The sequence below is a fragment of the Danaus plexippus genome, assembly GCF_018135715.1.
Source record: "Danaus plexippus chromosome 29 unlocalized genomic scaffold, MEX_DaPlex mxdp_36, whole genome shotgun sequence".
Taxonomy (NCBI): Eukaryota; Metazoa; Arthropoda; class Insecta; order Lepidoptera; family Nymphalidae; genus Danaus; species Danaus plexippus.
Genome location: NW_026869857.1, coordinates 1645619 through 1663405, shown reverse-complemented (window position 1 = coordinate 1663405; position 17787 = coordinate 1645619). Strand labels below are relative to the sequence as shown.

At 37.4% G+C, this 17787-nt stretch overlaps 1 protein-coding gene across 1 annotated transcript; it reads left to right on the top strand.

The window, feature by feature from the left end:
- The first annotated feature begins 2680 nt into the window (after nucleotides 1-2680).
- On the top strand, nucleotides 2681-7913 carry LOC133320454 (myrosinase 1-like). Its single transcript, XM_061528990.1, has 11 exons — nucleotides 2681-2763; nucleotides 4771-4871; nucleotides 4936-5083; nucleotides 5354-5520; nucleotides 6238-6498; nucleotides 6635-6723; nucleotides 6804-6951; nucleotides 7083-7243; nucleotides 7377-7529; nucleotides 7604-7695; nucleotides 7772-7913. The coding sequence occupies exons 1-11, from the start codon at nucleotides 2735-2737 to the stop codon at nucleotides 7872-7874; spliced, it is 1452 nt and encodes a 483-aa protein (XP_061384974.1). The 5' UTR covers nucleotides 2681-2734; the 3' UTR covers nucleotides 7875-7913.
- The last annotated feature ends 9874 nt before the right edge of the window (nucleotides 7914-17787 follow it).

The window sequence follows — 17787 nt, the reverse complement described above, 5'->3', positions numbered from 1 at the left end:
CTATAACGCGATAATGACTCGCGTCGGCATTTCTATAGTGAAAACTACTGGTCAGTTATTATAGCGAGTTTGTATCTGTTCGTATTGTTTACTTTGCAGAATAAAACCGACATTACAATTTATATGTTTATAAAACGAGAGTTACATCAAAATGTATAATCCCATTGGTTGTAAATGGGTACTTATCGATTAATAAATGATCTGATCCTTGTAATAAGAGATATAATATTCAAGCATTTATATTATAATTGTTTTATTACAAGTATTCATTGTGATGCATTTTGTTTTAGAGAAAGAAATAAAGCTTTGATATCTATATTGGATGTTAATCTTTATTATATAAGGGAGTTTTTGCTTGACTGAATTTACTCATCGCTCGATGAGTGTATAATTTTGCGCTTGCATCGCCTCGTGTCTTTGTCCATACACTCGGATGTTTTCAGATTCAGGCAATATATACATATATTTATGTCTGTGCGTGTCTCTAGTTTGTGTGCCTCATTTCTGCTAAAATATATATCCACATTTTCTCCGAATCGAATAGTTATTATATTTAAAATAGTAAAGTCAAGAATTAAACACTCTCGGTTACAGCAACACGTCTCCTTGACTCGCTTAAATTAGTAGCAGAAAATTCGCAGCAATTGACAATCACCCGGCGCCCGCTTGCATGAATTCATAAAAGTCACCGTTAACCTCAAAGAGGTTGCCTTTAAAGTTTCAGGGCTAAGCAACTTAGCATCCCCTTCTTATCATCAGACAACCAGACGCACAACGGGCCTGCATCTCTTCTTCTTAAACCGCCCTTACATCTACTTACACTTCCTCGTTCCTAATGCGCATTGCAAAGGATTAGAGTAGTTCACCTGCGTCTGTGTCTCCTTCGAGTTATAATTTGGACATCTTCAATAAATGGAAATAGGCTGATACTGAGATAGTGCTTTTACCACCGACGACTTCATTTCCACCTTTCATCGAATGGAATGACAGTCAGGCACTACTCTATACAAATTTAAAAACAATCAGTCATTTAATTCGTATGCGACCAGAATCGATACGAGCTAGCTGGATCAAGCGGGTGTTGCGATTAAACTTAGCTGTTTTCGCAGAGCACTAAATGGGAAGTCGTCAATGCAAAGCTCGTCAGAAAAAGATTAAAGTTATGGCAGCTGGTCTGACCCATAATGCCAAATAAACATATTCCATGGAGATGTCCAAGCTGTGTTAGTATAAGGACGATTAAGTAATAACGTACACCGGGGAGAGGTTGCTGGCCAGCAATCTATTCTGGGAGTTCCAGTCGGATGTCCTAGCCGTAGTATACCAGCATCGGAAAAAGCCCCGAGTAGGAGCGTGCGTGCGAAAGACCGTAGCCTATCGGTTAAACGAGAGCTCGAATCCCCGGCCCCCTGTCTGATGATAGTAAGTGTATTTCGTCTATATCTCAAATGGTGGGCAGGCGGTACGGGAGTCTCACAACTGCTTCGGTGTGTACTACTATTAGATTGCGAATTGAGAGGCGGTCCCTTATTCCCAGTAGTGCCAGTGTGGCCCGAAAGAGGGTTAAGCTCTTCATACAATGGAGAAATGTACGGCTTGGGACCGTCATAGTTGTGAGCTGACAGTCATCGTTGGCAACCGAGTTATGCTGTCGAACGTCATACCCAGGAGGCTTTGGATCTTCGTAGCCTCCGTCTGAAATAAGTCATCATTTCAAGAAGGCCATATTTAGGAACAGAACTGTGACTCATATGCTGACCAATTCCAAATAGTGGTGTCTAGTTTAGAGCCGAAGCGAGAGGAATAAGAGCAGCCTTCTAGTTGTACTTAGACTTATGTCGGAAGTATGCTCATATTCTCCTAGTACCCTTATCGGGGTTGGAAAAATACGCTATAGGGTCACGAACGACTGCCAAAACGACCTGTTACTACACTAACACAAAAAGGATACCTTATGAAACTAACTAGGTCGTCATAGGCTTAGCCTAAAGACCTTTCCATACCTCTTCATCTTCCCCCTTGGGTTCAAGAGAAGTAAGATTCGGCTTCTCCAATAAAAAAGATATTGGTAGTGCGACATTTTACCTTTCATTAATATTGTGACAGATGACGATGATGATGATCTGTTGAATTGAACTTTGGAAATTTATTTCATGATATAATTTTCAGCAAAATAACTGAAAGGCCTCAACAGTATAAGCAACCTCTATTTTATGGATCTTTGCAATACTGTCAGTGAACTGTAAATAAAATATTACCACGTGTGTACATATTAAATAAAACTTATTGTCAGACCCTCATTAACAATAACATTAAAAAAAATGATTTACATAAAATTGTAATTAATATTTAAATTTCTCAAATTTGAATATTTCTTGAGTATCTATATATAACAAGAGACTAGACGTAGACGTTTATTTTTATATTCAAACAATTAATATTTTATTGTCAAAAAAAGTGCTGAAATTTTCAAGGCTTTTTTAGTTTTAATATCAATGATTCTTACAAAACCTCAGAGTAATAATTTTTCTCGCTGATGTCTTCGTTTCAGTTGTTATAAAAAATATTTACAAAGTTAGAACCGATTCTCTCCTAGTACAGAAAAAAAGCTGTTTTAATAATATTAATAAAGTGCATATAAGATCTTATTAATATTAATCAGCAGTCGGCCTTATTTTATCATCTTCGCTAGCAATAAATACGTTCCCACAACACACACTTTTCACTGTCCAAAATGAATTTGTTAACGACACTTCTTCTAAGGTGAGTGATATAATATCATTTGTTTAATACGACGTGTGTTTTGTTGAGGAAATTTAAAAAATACATTCAAACTTTTATCATTTTTTTAAGAATATTTCATTTATTTTAATGTTAATAGTTCTTTATAATCAATGTTTTTTGAAGTACAGTCGTTAGTTTAGTACTCGTTGCTTAAACTACGCGTACTAAAGACGTTCTATTAATATAACTATATGGACTCGATCCGTGCGCAGAAATCTTAATGCTCTTCTTGATACCTAGGTAACACTGAAAATGTTTAGAAAATGAAAGACGTCTTAATGTAGAAAAGTTGCCAATACTTTATTGTTTTTCTAAGTAATCTCCATTTCTCTACACATCGTCGCATTCGGTGGAACCTGTGTGATAAGCAGTGGGCCCATTATTCCTTAGGGATCTCTTCTATGGCATTTTCATACTTTTTTACCGCATCTTCAGGGCTCATAAAGCGAATACCTCGAATTTTAATTTTTTTTTTTTAATTCTTGGGAATAAATCAAAGCCTCAGGGCGAAAGATCACAGCTGTATGGCGGATGACTCGACACCTGCCATAGTCAAATATTTAACAGTCCGTTTTGTGGAGTGCTTTAAAGCATTTTCGTGGTGAAAGAGGATGCTGCTCCGCGAGCGTTGCTGTCGATTATTTCCAAGACAACAGGCAAACGCCGATTGACATTCAAATCTGCAGTAACTCTCCTTCCATCTTCTAGTATAATTGTCGCGAAATAACCTTTCCGACACAATAATGAGGCAAACATCTTTTTTCCTTGACTTTTTCCTTTCTTCACCTTCATCTTTTTTTTCGAAAGGATTGTCTTTTGGTTTCGGGTTCGTAGCAGTATTTCCAGCTTTCAACACCTGTGACGATTTCAAATACAGCATTTGAGTCACCGCCGTTGAATTTATCTAACATTTGGCGACACCTATCCATGCGAAGGTGTTTCTGGCAGTCGGTTAAAGTATGGGGAACCCATCTGGTACAAAGCTTTCTGACGCCTGAACGTTCGTATAATAATACCGCCTAGACGTTTTTGAACTTGACTCATACCAATGCCGAGGCTTGCCCGTATCTGCTGATAAGTTACTCTCTTATCTTCGTCTATCATGCGTCGCCCAACACTGATGTTATCTTCAGTGGTCGCTGTTACAGTACGTCCCTCACGCGGATCATCATTGAGATTGCTAACTTCACGCTTAAACTCATTAAAGCAAATGTAAACTGTGGCACCAGATGAAGCTTCCTTACGAAATGCTAACCTCAGCCTATCATAGGTTTGTTGTTGAGTAAGGTCACAAGGAAGGTCATACTAAATCATTGACCGAAAATTTTCTCGCCTTAGGTACTCTCACGTGTAACGAGAGTTTTAATTTTGCCGCCAATTCACAAAAACAAATGACAAACGAATGCAATATACTAAATTTGGTTAGAAAAGAGTTCTACAATTGAAATAAAAAAAATATAATAAACAAAGTCTCCTGGCCAGTTCCAATCATTTTCAGTGTTACCCACGTATAACCGATATTCTCAATATTGATTCATATCTTAAGGATTATAGTGATAAAATTGAATTGAATTGTTTTACGCAAAAATATTCAGATAGAATGAGGTCTAAGAGTTTAGCGAGTATTCATTTAAATGAAACTAATATTTTCGGGTTACTACGCGTGTTGTATTATTTTTAACCCCTACATGGTCCAAACGTTAAGGTTACTTTGCAGCAACCGTGATCACGGACAGGCGAGATGAAAGTGACATCACTATAAATACGTCCATTTGAAACATTTTTTTATTCTTCTTTTTTGAATATTGTTAGTCTGATATCCTGTACTCGTTTTTAATACTAAGCGCTTAAGATTCACAATCACTTGCCACTAAGCGTCACGACTATTAAGCCATGAGAATTAATGATGGCAAAAAGTACAGTTGGTACAAAAGATTGTCATTAGTGAGATGAGGAGTAGTAACGTGTATATAAATACATTTACAGTGCACTGTTAGGAGTTGGATTTTGTAGAAAATTTCCACCCGGGTTCAAGTTTGGTGCGGCCACAGCTGCTTACCAGGTCGAGGGCGCCTGGAACGTCAGCGGTACGTTTATGTTCGGGTTTTTAAAATTGAATTTAAATAACTCTAATAAGCATTTCATTGACAGACAAATCCGCAAGTATCTGGGACACGTTCGTGCACACTAGACCAGAGATTATAGCAGATAGATCTACCGGGGACGTCGCCTGTGACAGCTACAACCAATGGATGAAAGACGTGGAAATAGCTTCGGAGTTGGGACTAGATTTCTACAGGTAATTAATTGATTCTGGTGTTCCACTACTTATTTATTAGTTGCAAAGAAATAAGAATTGATATTTTTTATTTAATGCACTAATACAAATTACTGCACGATTCCTTTTCTGACCAAGCGACATTGATAAAATGTACCAAGTCACGCGTTCGCTCTCCGTCCGATGTAATCTTAACTTTTGTGTGTATAATATTAATAATAGTGAAATATTTATTAAAAACTATGATTAATTTTTAATGCTGATATTAAATTGATATATGTTTTATATCAGATTTTCTCTCTCCTGGCCAAGAATTTTGCCATATGGTTTTACAAATAAGACAAGTGAAGACGGAGTAAAATTTTACTCCAATTTTATCGATGCTCTATTGGAGAGAGGAATTGAGCCTGTCGTAACAATATATCACTGGGATCTGCCACAAAATTTACAAGATCTTGGTGAGTTTCGAAGATGTGCAACTGTTGTTAAAAGTATTCAATACAAATGCATTGCTTTTTTACTATTTAAAATAGAATAAATAATAAAACAACAAGGTTTTTATGCTAAAAAAATGTACTACTTACTTTACAAATGTTCATTGTTCTAGCTCAAAGAGTTCATCTCTCATGATCCGTCTATAGCGCCTTATACAGATTCCGTCAAATGAGAAACAAGTCCTTTATCATGTACAGAACTAAACGAGCGGGTTTATGACTAAAGTATTTTTTAAGAAAATACTTAAAATACAAAATAACACTCACCTTACATATCATTCTTCACGTGAACAACTCTACCCACATAAAAAAGACATTTTAGCTGTTCCTGTGATCACGACTGGTGACATGTGATTAATGTATCTACTAGGGACTTCATTAACTCAGACAGCATCATCTGCCGCCAAAACCACGATAATACTTTAGAAAGTGATGAATGCTTTTCAATAACAACACGTTCTTCGCAAACGATTTCTTCATCGGCACACTAAAACAGAACCGTTGAACGCCAAACCAATTTGATGGAAAAATTCTTATTTTAAAAATCAGGAACTTTAAAGGAATCCTGCGAATGCAACGTCAATCAGATTATATCCCGAGTTTTCTCCATGTTTCAGTGCATTATGTTCAAGGTTGTAGGGCTATTATGAAATATTTGTTAGCCCAAGTTATAATTCACAGGCGGCTGGACCAATCCTTTAATATCGGATTGGTTTGCGGACTACGCTCGTGTTGTGTTCAGTCTATACGCTGACCGGGTCAAGACTTGGATCACTCTTAATGAACCCCTGACGTTTTGCGACGTTGCTTACACTTTTGGAATTCACGCTCCTGGAATAGTTAGCAGTGGAATTGGCAATTACATATGCAGCAAGAACACAATGTTGGCACACGCTAAAGCCTGGCGGATATACGACAAGGAGTTTAGACGAAAATATAAAGGTAAAAAATATATGAATTTATGAAAAATATTTAGGTTAGGTTTAAGATTTGTCAACAATAAATGTAACCTTTAGCTTCTACTGAATTAATTCTGCATACATACGAGTTCACTAATGTGTTACATTACATTTTAAAGGCAAAGTGTCTATCACCAATCAAATCATGTGGTTTGAGGGAGTTGATGAAAATGAAGGTGAAGCGGCTGAACTGGCTCTACAGTTAATGGTGAATAAAAATACTTAAACTGTCCAAAAATAACATTGTCACTAAATACTTTTGATTCATTTAATTTCGTACAATTTCAGGGAGGATTGTACTCACACCCAATCTTCTCTAAGAAAGGCGGCTGGCCTGAGCAAATAGAAAGACTCGTAGCGGAAAAGAGCAAACAAGAGGGTTTCTCCAAATCCAGATTGCCAGAATTTACGAAAGAAGAAAAAAAATTAGTAAGAGGTGAGAATACAATGCAAACAGTCTATTCATTACATAGTTAATAATAGTAACAAAACTAAAATTATTAAGAAAGCCATATAAATAGGAAAAGGTTTCGATTTCAAGGTTTTATTTTGTTAAATTTTTCAAAGGCACATATGATTTCTTCGGCTTGAACTACTATACCTCACGAACTGCTCGCCGTGCCCGAGGAGAAGTTGTTGGTCCTTGGCCTCTCTCCGGTGCACCAGACATTGATGTAATAATATCAGTCCGACCAGAATGGCCGCAGGCTGGCACCAGCTGGTTGTATGTGAGTTTAGCTGCTAATTTATACAGTTTTAAGCCTCATAAAACTTGAACACTGTCCTTGGAGACTGTTCGCATATCACACGCGAGCCAAGTTGTGACAAAAACAACAAAGAAGTTACTAACTCCTGTTCCAGGTATACCCGGAAGGTTTCCGGAAGCTCATATCTTGGTTGAAGAAACAGTACGGAAACGTGGAAATCTTTATAACAGAGAACGGTTTCTTAACCAGCGGCGAGGATTTAGAGGATCAAGCTCGTATAGATTATCATAAGGAGCATTTGGAACAGGTAATTAATATTAAAACTTCAAGACGCATGAATAAAAGAACTATGCCATTATTTTAACTACTATCTTCCACCAGGTTCTCCTCGCGATTCAAGAAGATAAAGCCAATGTCGTGGCGTACACTGCTTGGTCCATGTTAGACAACTTTGAATGGAGCGATGGCTATCGGTAAGGAAACATCGACTTAAAATGTTTTCGGATTTTCTTCTGTTCGTAATCTGATGATTAATATTCATCGTTTCAGTTCCAAATTCGGTTTGTACGAAGTGGACTTCAACGACCCAGCCCGCGTCCGGCGCCCGAGAGCCTCCGCACAGTTTTACAAAGAGATTGTGCAAGCGAAATAATTTGATTTATATATTAATAAATTGAACGTGGAACTGTGAGATGTAATTTATTTGATAAATAATAAAATTAATTTTATTTGCAAAATCGGAACGTAACTTGGTCCCCACCCAACAGTTATTCCTACTCCTGATGGACCAATCGACTTGACTTTTTTGGTTGTTGCATGTCCGACCGTTCCATACAGAAACACATTACATTATACGTTATATCGCTTTTGTTATATATATTTATTATATTGAATTACTGAACGACACTTTGACAGCAATCTGTTTAGTATACTAACGTGTACACCGAGCCTAACGGAGGCAAGACGACAACTGTTTTGGCTCCTACATAAATATTATTACCGTCATTAAGCTTACATGTACATTGTACAAACTATATTAGATTTTCAGTTTTCATAGTCTTACGCCGTATGGCCACATGTCCACTCCTCAAACACGCGAGTCGATATAACGCTAACCTCTGTTCAATTACCGCACTATTTACAACAGAGATTGCCGCGGGCGGTGGTCGGGCGGTTCTTGGCGTTCTTCTTAGAAGAAGGAGCGTCGCCTTCAGCATGTTCGCCTTCTGGCCCTTCGGTTCCGCCTCGTCGTCGTCCTTATCCTCGTGTTCCTTAAGTTTGCTAGATGACGCTTTCCTTCTATTTTGATCTTCCTTGAACTGAGAGTTTGTTCTCTTCTCTATATCCTCGAACACTTGCACGAGGGCACCCGGCGAGTGATGTCCGGTTAAGACTGTTCCTTCACAGATATATATATATCTTACAGTGTCAAGGTTTTGGAGAATCTATTTATACCTACAATCAATAGTATGAATTACAAATATTCAGAAGGTAAATGAAGAGCTATTATTGTAAGAGATACATCATGCTATCATTTCTCTTACTTTTCAAGGTTCTGTTCTATATTCACACACATATGTACTTTCATGAGCGCCCAACAATGCAATATGCAGACGAAGAATGAACCAGAAATACGTACCTATTAATATTCAAACCGTTTTGTGGATTTGGTGCAAGAGAGTTCGGCAAGTTCGTCGACTAGCCCGAGTTAAGAAATATATTATTAACATCCTTCGACAGTGAATATTCTAAGCACACCAGATTTGGACATTGTGAGTAATATATTTCATCTTAATAAAAAAAAATTAATCTCTTCATTTTATTTCATCTGTGCAAAATTTCGTATGAAATTTTGTATTTATTTCAACACATCTAATATGTATTTTAAGAAAATACAATTCAAAATGTAGTGAATTAATTTGGCCGAACTCCACGTATTAAGTCAAATTACTTAAGAGTATAGACGCCATTACACAGTCATCACTAAAGAGACGTGAGTGAGGTTGTTGAATTACAGTAACTCCTTATTTTTTGTTTCGTATCAATATCCGGAATCCATCTTGAGTCAAGCGACCATCTTTCTGCCTTTTGCCAGCAGTTTTAGTACCTCTCTGTGTAGGCGGCGCCACTTTCTTTATATTGAGACTTATATAAAACACCCAACTCATGGATATTCTTCATTATAGCGTCGTTTTTCGCGCCTTTAACAAGTCAGCAAGTAAAAGTGAAGTTTAACGCGAAATTACTTTACAAGTGTTTTAAGTGTAAGTGTAACCTCTCTGTTAATAAAATGGAAAACCAAAGTGTTGAAGAAAAATCCACTTCTCGGAAACGGAGACGGTCATCATCAACAAGTTCATGTGAGAGTGATAATGTGTCGTCTGATAGTTGTGGTGGCAGTCCAGCAAATCGAGAAAAAAGAAATGAAATAAATTCCGTAAGTTACGCTCATTTTGGATTTTTATCTCAACAAATTGCCTTCTTATTAAACCTTATAACGAAAGGCAACGAGAATACAAATTTAAAGCATGATGACACACCACAGTCAAACGATTTAAATTTAGAGCGCCCTGTTGATGAATCACCAAATCAACTAAAAATTTTATCGGAAATTAGTACAACAGTGAAAGATCCGGTTTTTGTAAAAGCAAATGATAAATACCTTCAAAAATTAATTGAGTTACAGAGATTTAATTGTGATGATTGGTATGCTATTAGATTTTCCGATACACAAAAGAAATATTTAGCTACCCCCGGATTTATAGAATTATCTGTCAACGACGAATTAAAACGTTATGAATCGGCAATGTTAAAGGATGATCCCCGTTCTTATTTATTAGAACATTCGTTCGCTGGATTAACTAATGCCTTACTTAATCAAAAAGCGGAATTAAATAAAACATTGCAGATACTTGTCAATTGGGCGAGTGAATCAAAAGAATCACTTACTCCAAATTCATTGTTTGATAAAATCGAATCATTATTTTCAAAAGATTCCAACTATAGCAGGATAACGGATGACTTATTACAAATAGTGTGCGGTAGACGAGCAGATTTCATAAATTTACGAAGGGAAGCACAGTTAAGACAAATCCCGGAAGAATTTCATCGCGATGTTGTTTATAAAATACCCTCAAGTTCAGAATATCTTTTTAACAGTGAAGCTATTCATGATTACCTTCAGAAAATAGGAGGGTTGAATAAATTACACGAAAACTCAAACTATGAGTCTAAACAAAAGTCTAAAGATATATTATATCTAAATCCAAAAGCCACTACTAGTAAACAAACTTATGACACCTTTTTTCGTCAAAACCTTTCGAAAAGGGGAAAACGGCCGCGGCAGCAGTCCAGCAACCCCAGAATAAATTACGAGACAAAACTAAGTCCCGGAAATCTCGGCTTCAGTCCTCAATTAAGCATAAACGTGGCGAATGACTATCCGAGTTTTCGAGTAGGTTGTCTGAAACAATTTCAAAATGTTTGGAGCAATTTTGGAGCTCCGGAATAAATTTGCAAACTACTAAGTGGTGTTCGAATCCCCTTCTCCCTTCAGCATCCTCTCATTTATCGAAGAAAAATAATCATGCGATATTACAGAACAAAAACTACTTCCAATATGTCAGCAGAAATCAAAAGCATGATAAAAACAGGAGTGAACGAACGTGTGGAGCCATTTCCCAGCTTCCTTTCAACGTTCTTTTTAGTGCCCAAATCCAACAGGTAGTTTCGCCCTATCTTCAATCTCAAACGACTGAACATGTTGGTGAAGATAAAATCCTTTCGCCTTTTCAATCATTTTCGAGTGCCAACCTTTCTGCAGCTCGAAGATTGGATGGTAAAATTAGATATCAGACAGGCCTATTTTCACCTTCCGATATTAAAACAACAACGACGGTTCTTAAGGTTCAATTACCACCAAGATCCGCATCAACACCAGCTGCTACAAATGACCTGTTTACCTTTCAGCCTTGCATCGGCTCCAAGAACGTTCGCATCGGTAACCAATTGGATAGCAGTATTGTTGAGAAGTCACGGCATCAGATGCGTAGTATATCTCGACGATTTTTTGCTTGCGAACCAGTCCAAATCGGCTTTACAGGACGATATAGCATGGGCGCTTAAGATGATGAGGACCCTACGCTGGATGATAAATTTTCAGAAATCAGTCTTAACCCCGACACAATGCCTCGAGTTTCTCGGCATAATGTGGGACAAAAAACGAAACACAAAGTCCCTGTCGGGGCAGAAGTGCTTATCGCTACGCAAGGCACTTCTGTATCTGCTCAAACAGAGCAAATGGTCTCTCCGACATACCAGTCCATTATGGGGAGACTCAACTTTGCGAGTTTTGTAAATCGCAGAGGTCGGCTTCACTGTCGAACACCGCAGTACTACAGACGACAGTTGCCGAAAACTCACCCGCACCGCCGCGTGAGTATTCCCCAACCAGTACAGTCGGAATTGGAATGGTGGCTGAAAGAAATAGGAGGGTATTGACCCTCCTATTTCTTTCCGATCCAAATACCTCGATTGACCAACCTTTTGACTACAGATGCATCCAACACAGGCTGGGGTGCACAGCTCAACGAAATCAACATATCAGGAACGTGGACGAAACGTCAACAATCATGGCATGTGAACAAAAAAGAAATGTTTGCTGTCTTAGCAGCGATTCAACTCGAACAGGATCGCTTGCAAAACTCACAAATACTTCTTCAGACCGACAACCGGACCGTTGTATCATACATAAACAAAGAAGGAGGTACTCGGTCTCTGATGCTTCTGGAACAAACTCGGCGGCTTCTATCGGTTCTAGACAAAGTGAACGTACATCTAATAGCACAATATATACCGGGCAGATACAATGTAGAAGTCGATGCATTGTCCCGTCAAAAGGCTTGCCCCGAATGGCACCTGATAACAGAAGCAACCACGAAAATATTTCAAATGTGGGGGTGTCCAGAAATAGATTTATTCGCATCGAAAACGGCCCACATAGTTCGGACATATGTAACAACAGACATTCAAGATCTAGATGCTTACTATCACAATGCCTTTTGTCGCTCTTGGGATTACAAAGTAGCATGGCTATTCCCACCACCCAATTTAATCCCCAGGGTACTTGCTCACTTGAACCAGGCCAAAGGACTCTATATTATAATAGCTCCGAAATGGCAAAAGGTGTTTTGGCAATCAGATCTTCAGAACCGAGCCATGTGTCCTCCATATCTATTTCCAGATCTGAATCGTGTACTTCTAGACACACGAACAGGGACACACCCACCGGAAGTTCAAAAATTACAACTGGAAGCTTGGCTGATTTCGGGTGGCAGGAAATTTTAACAGGATGGTCGGAGTCTGAGCAACGGTTGCTTCGGTCAAGCTGGAGAGATTCTACATTGAATACATATAAACCAGCATGGATAAGGTGGAAGAACTGGTGTGATTTAAATTCAGTAGATCATAAATTTCCGAACGGAAGTCAAGTAGCGGGGTACCTAGCTCATCTTCATTGTGATATAGGTCTATTTTAAAAGATATTTTATTTAACATATGTTACATAATTTATTGCTCAAGTTCCATATTTTCAGTTTCAACAAATGATACAAGAGGCTTATGATAACTAAAATACGATACAAATATTTTAGTTTCAATTTGGTTGATATATCTTTGGAATACTGCATCTATTACCGTTTTTGATCTCGTAGTTGATTGAGTGCGATTGTTACACATTTTATTTAGCACAACAAGATATAAAAATACTGACAAACACACTGTTAAAGAATAACAAACCACGCTGACATCTTACTACAAAGCTGTAATACGCAGCCGCATACAGTGTAAAGTAGTATTAGCTCACGTACTTTTCACATATACTAACACACGTTAAATGCTCAAATACAAGCAAGTATTGAACAGTGTGCTCTCTCGCTTTGGCTCACTAATTACAGGCGACTATGTTTAGAAGACGGGAGTGGGGACGCTACGAAGTATGGAACAAAGAGGAGAGACCGATAATATAAAATAGTATGTATATTTCTGTCTCATTCTTTACCGGCTTCATTCTACACATTTCTGTATTTGTGACTCTTACCTGTCGTTTTTCCGTTGCATCAGGTTTGAAATCACAACGATTCTAAAGAAGTTTCACTTCAACAAGTGTATATAGAAATAAATTAATTCAACAAACCAACTCTGATTTGAAGAAAAAACTATTCTTTCAAAAATAGCTTCGGTAATACCTCAGTGGGGAGTCTAAGGTTCCTTATAACAATCACCCGCCTCGCTAAGCTCACAATAACCGTGTTAACTTTATATGATATAATGAGACGCTCCATTTAAAATGCTTTTAAGAAAATTAAGTTAAATTAAATATTCTTTTTCCAAAGCAATTACAATTCAATATTATATGATTCAATTCGTGATTTTATTTAATAACGATAAAAACCAAAACCGGAAATGAGACACGTCACGCGGGATAAACCTTAATTCCGTGATCGTTGTAAAAAAGTAGCCTAAATTACTCCCTATTACATCAGCTACCTGCCAGTAATAGTTCAGTTAAAATCGGCCCAGCCATTTCGGAGATAAGCCGGAACAAACAAACACAGACAAACATTGTAAGAATTATGTTTGTGTATGTACAACATCTATATTTATATGCATGTAGTAAAAAACGGTTTTTTCAATATAACAAACGGACGCTCCAATTGTCTTTACTAGTATATGTACCCATAGATTATTAGAGTTTTTTACAGTTAAGTGAAGGTATTTCTCATCAGTATTTAATATAAAATATAATTAAACGATTCATGATTCTTGCTAATAATGATAAGGTTGGGAGTTTCTTCAATCAATTTAAATGATTACGTTTAATCGGAACAATAAATCCCTCATAGATATTTGATATGTCGGTAATCCGTGTATGAAGCTTTGCATCATTCCATGGATTCACCGGGCGGGGTCCGGGTCCATCGTGTGGCTCAGAGAGGAGCTTCAGCAGTGCCTGGGACTAGACCCAGACGTAGGTTTAAGGGGCCCCTATCTAACGCGCGTTGAACGCTCACCTGCACCGTCCCAGCTCCTCTCTCTCTACCTAACCAGATTTGTAAAGAACCTACTAGGACTGCCTTTGACGGATGTTCTAAGAATGAATTGATGTTGGTTCTGGACAGGCCCGAGTCTTTTAGTAGCTTGAAGAGAGTTTTTGCTGTCAAACCTCTAACTCCCGGTTCTACCGCTTACAAGTTTACGAATTTAAAATTATATATTTTTAATGAAATAATGTATAGACTTCTTTCCTTTGTACTTTAATAATATTTTTCTTTTTCCTTTTTAAATATAGTCTAATTCCTAATAATTAGAAAAGACAGCACTAAGGAATAAATTAAAACCTTCATGCTACAGAAGGACGTGACTTTAATCATTTTATGCGTCAAATTTATTTCTATATATTTTAAAACATTTGTAAATATCTAATTAAGTAATAAAGATATCACATTGTACATGCCCTTCTGTTATATTTACTTATTTAGTGAAAAAGATAATTTAGAAGGAGCGTTCGGGCTGACAGTGTCAGCGCAAATACTGAGAATGATTTTGTCTTCCAATTAGAATATCAGTTTTAAAATATACTTCTAATTCGTTTGTTATCAAGCGTAGGTATGTTTTACAGCGCGATAAAGAAATACGGAATTATTTTACAAGCGTAATAAACTATTTACAATTCTATGCGAAACTAACTTCTGCTCCCGACTTTCAATCACTTTAAAACGATAACGACTATGCAACTCTCGTTACAAACGAGTTGTCTTTAGGATATCGCTCTTTTAATTTCTTCCTCTGTCCTCTATAACGCGATAATGACTCGCGTCGGCATTTCTATAGTGAAAACTACTGGTCAGTTATTATAGCGAGTCTGCATCTGTTTGTATTGTTTACTTTGCAGAATAAAACAGACATTACAATTTGTATGTTTATAAAACGAGAGTTACATTAAAATGTTTTATCCCATTGGTTGTAAATGGGTACTTATCGATTAATAAATGTTCTGATCCTTGTAATAAGAGATATAATATTCAAGCATTTATATTATAATTGTTTTATTACAAGTATTCATTGTGATGCATTTTGTTTTAGAGAAAGAAATAAAGCTTTGATATCTATATTGGATGTTAATCTTTATTATATAAGGGAGTTTTTGCTTGACTGAATTTACTCATCGCTCGATGAGTGTATAATTTTGCGCTTGCATCGCCTCGTGTCTTTGTCCATACACTCGGATGTTTTCAGATTCAGGCAATATATATATATATCTATGTCTGTGCGTCTCTCTAGTAGGCACACACCTCATTTCTGCTAAAATATATATCCTCATTTTCTCCGAATCGAATAGTAATAATATTTAAAATAGTAAAGTCAAGAATTAAACGCACTCGGTTACAGCAACACGTCCTCTTGAGTCGCTTAAATTAGTAGCAGAAAAGTCGAAGCAATTGACAATCAGCCTGCGCCCGCTTGCATGAATTCGTAAAAGTCACCGTTAACCTCAAAGAGGTTGCCTTTAAAGTTTCAGGGCTAAGCAACTTAGCATCCCCTTCTTATCAACAGACAACCAGACGCGCAACGGGCCTGCATCTCTTCTTTTTAAACCGTCCTTACATCTACTTACACTTCCTCGTTCCTAATGCGCATTGCAAAGGATACGAACAGTTCACCTGCGTCTGTCTCCTTCGAGTTATAATTTGGACATCTTCAATAAATGGAAATAGGCTGATACTGAGATAGTGCTTTTACCACCGACGACTTCATTTCCACCTTTCATCGAAGGGAATGACAGTCAAGCACTACTCTATAGAAATTTATAAAGAATCAGTCATTTAATTCGTACGCGACCAGAATCGATACGAGCTAGCTGGATCTAGCGGGTGTCGCGATTGAACTTAGCTGTTTTCGCAGAGCACTAATGGGTAGTCGTCTGTGCAAAGTTCGTCAGAAAAAGATTAAAGTTATGGCAGCTGGTCTGACCCATGCTGCCAAATAAACAGATTCAATGGAGATGTCCAAGCTGTGTTAGTTATAAGGATGATTCAGTAATAACGTACAGTTACGTACACCGCGGTGAGGTTGCTGGCCAGCAATCTGTTCTGGGAGTTCCAGTTGGATGTCCTAGCCGTAGTATACCAGCATCGGAAAAAGCCCCGACTAGGAGCGTGCGTGCGAAAGACCGTAGCCTATCGGTTAAACGGGAGCTCGAATCCCCGACCCCCTGTCTGAAGATAGTAAGTGTATTTCGTTTAAATCTCAAATGGTGGGCAGGAGGCACGGGAGTCTCACAACTGCTTCGGTCTGTACTACTATTAGATCGCGAATTGAGAGGCGGTCCCTTATTCCCAGTAGTGCCACTGTGGCCCGAAAGAGGGTTAAGCTCTTCATATAATGGAGAAATGTACGGCTTGGGACCGTCATCGTTGTGAGCTGACAGTCATCGTTGGCAACCGAGTTATGCTGTCGAACGTCATACCCAGGAGGCTTTGGATCTTCGTAGCCTCCGTCTGAAACAAGTCATCGTTTCAAGAAGGCCATATTTAGAAACAGAACTGTGACTCATATGCTGACCAATTCCAAATAGTGGTGTCTAGTTTAGAGCCGAAGCAAGAGGAATAAGAGCAGCCTTCTAGTTGTACTAAGACTTATGTCGGAAGTATGCTCATATTCTCCTTGTACCCTTATCGGGGTTGAAAAAATACGCTATAGGGTCACGAACGAATGCCAAAACGACCTGTTACTCCGCTAACACAAAAAGGATACCTTATGAAACTAACTCGGTCGTCATAGGCTTATCCTAAAGACCTTTCCATACCTCTCTTAACTTCCCCCTTGGGTTCAAGAGAAGTAAGATTCGGCTTCTCCAATAAAAAAAATATTGGTAGTGCGACAATTTTCCTTTCATTTATATTGTGACAGATGACGATGATGATGATCAGTTGAATTGAACTTTAGAAATTTATTTTTTGATATAATTTTCAGCAAAATAACTGAAAGGCCTTAACAGTATAAGCAACCTCTATTTTATGGATCTTTGCAATACTGTCAGTGAACTATAAATAAAATATTACCACGTGTGTACATATTAAATAAAACTAATTGTCAGACTCTCATTAACAATAACACTAAATAAAATGATTTACATAAAATTGTAATTAATATTTAAATTTCTCAAATTTGAATATTTCTTGAATATCTATATATAACACGAGACTAGAAGTAGACGTTTATTTTTATATTCAAACAGATAATATTTTATTGTCAAAAAAAGTGCTTAAATTTTCAAGGCTTTTTCAATTTTAATATCAATGATTCTAACAAAACCTCAGAGTAATAATTTTTCTCGATGATGTCTTCGTTTCAGTTGTTATTAAAAATATTTACAAAGTCAGAAACGATTCTCTCCTAGTACAGAAAAAAACCTATTTTATTAATATTAATAAAGTACATATAAGATCTTATTAATATTAATCAGCAGTCGGCCTTATTTTATCATCTTCGCTAGCAATAAATAC

What these genes read in the sequence shown, in the direction of transcription:
- LOC133320454 (XM_061528990.1), top strand. Translation starts at nt 2,735, where the DNA reads ATGAATTTGTTAACGACACTTCTTCTAAG. An exon ending in AACTGGCTCTACAGTTAATG is followed by an intron (nt 6,724 to 6,803) that starts GTGAATAAAAAT and finishes GTACAATTTCAG; the next exon opens with GGAGGATTGTACTCACACCC. An exon ending in CTGGCACCAGCTGGTTGTAT is followed by an intron (nt 7,244 to 7,376) that starts GTGAGTTTAGCT and finishes CTCCTGTTCCAG; the next exon opens with GTATACCCGGAAGGTTTCCG.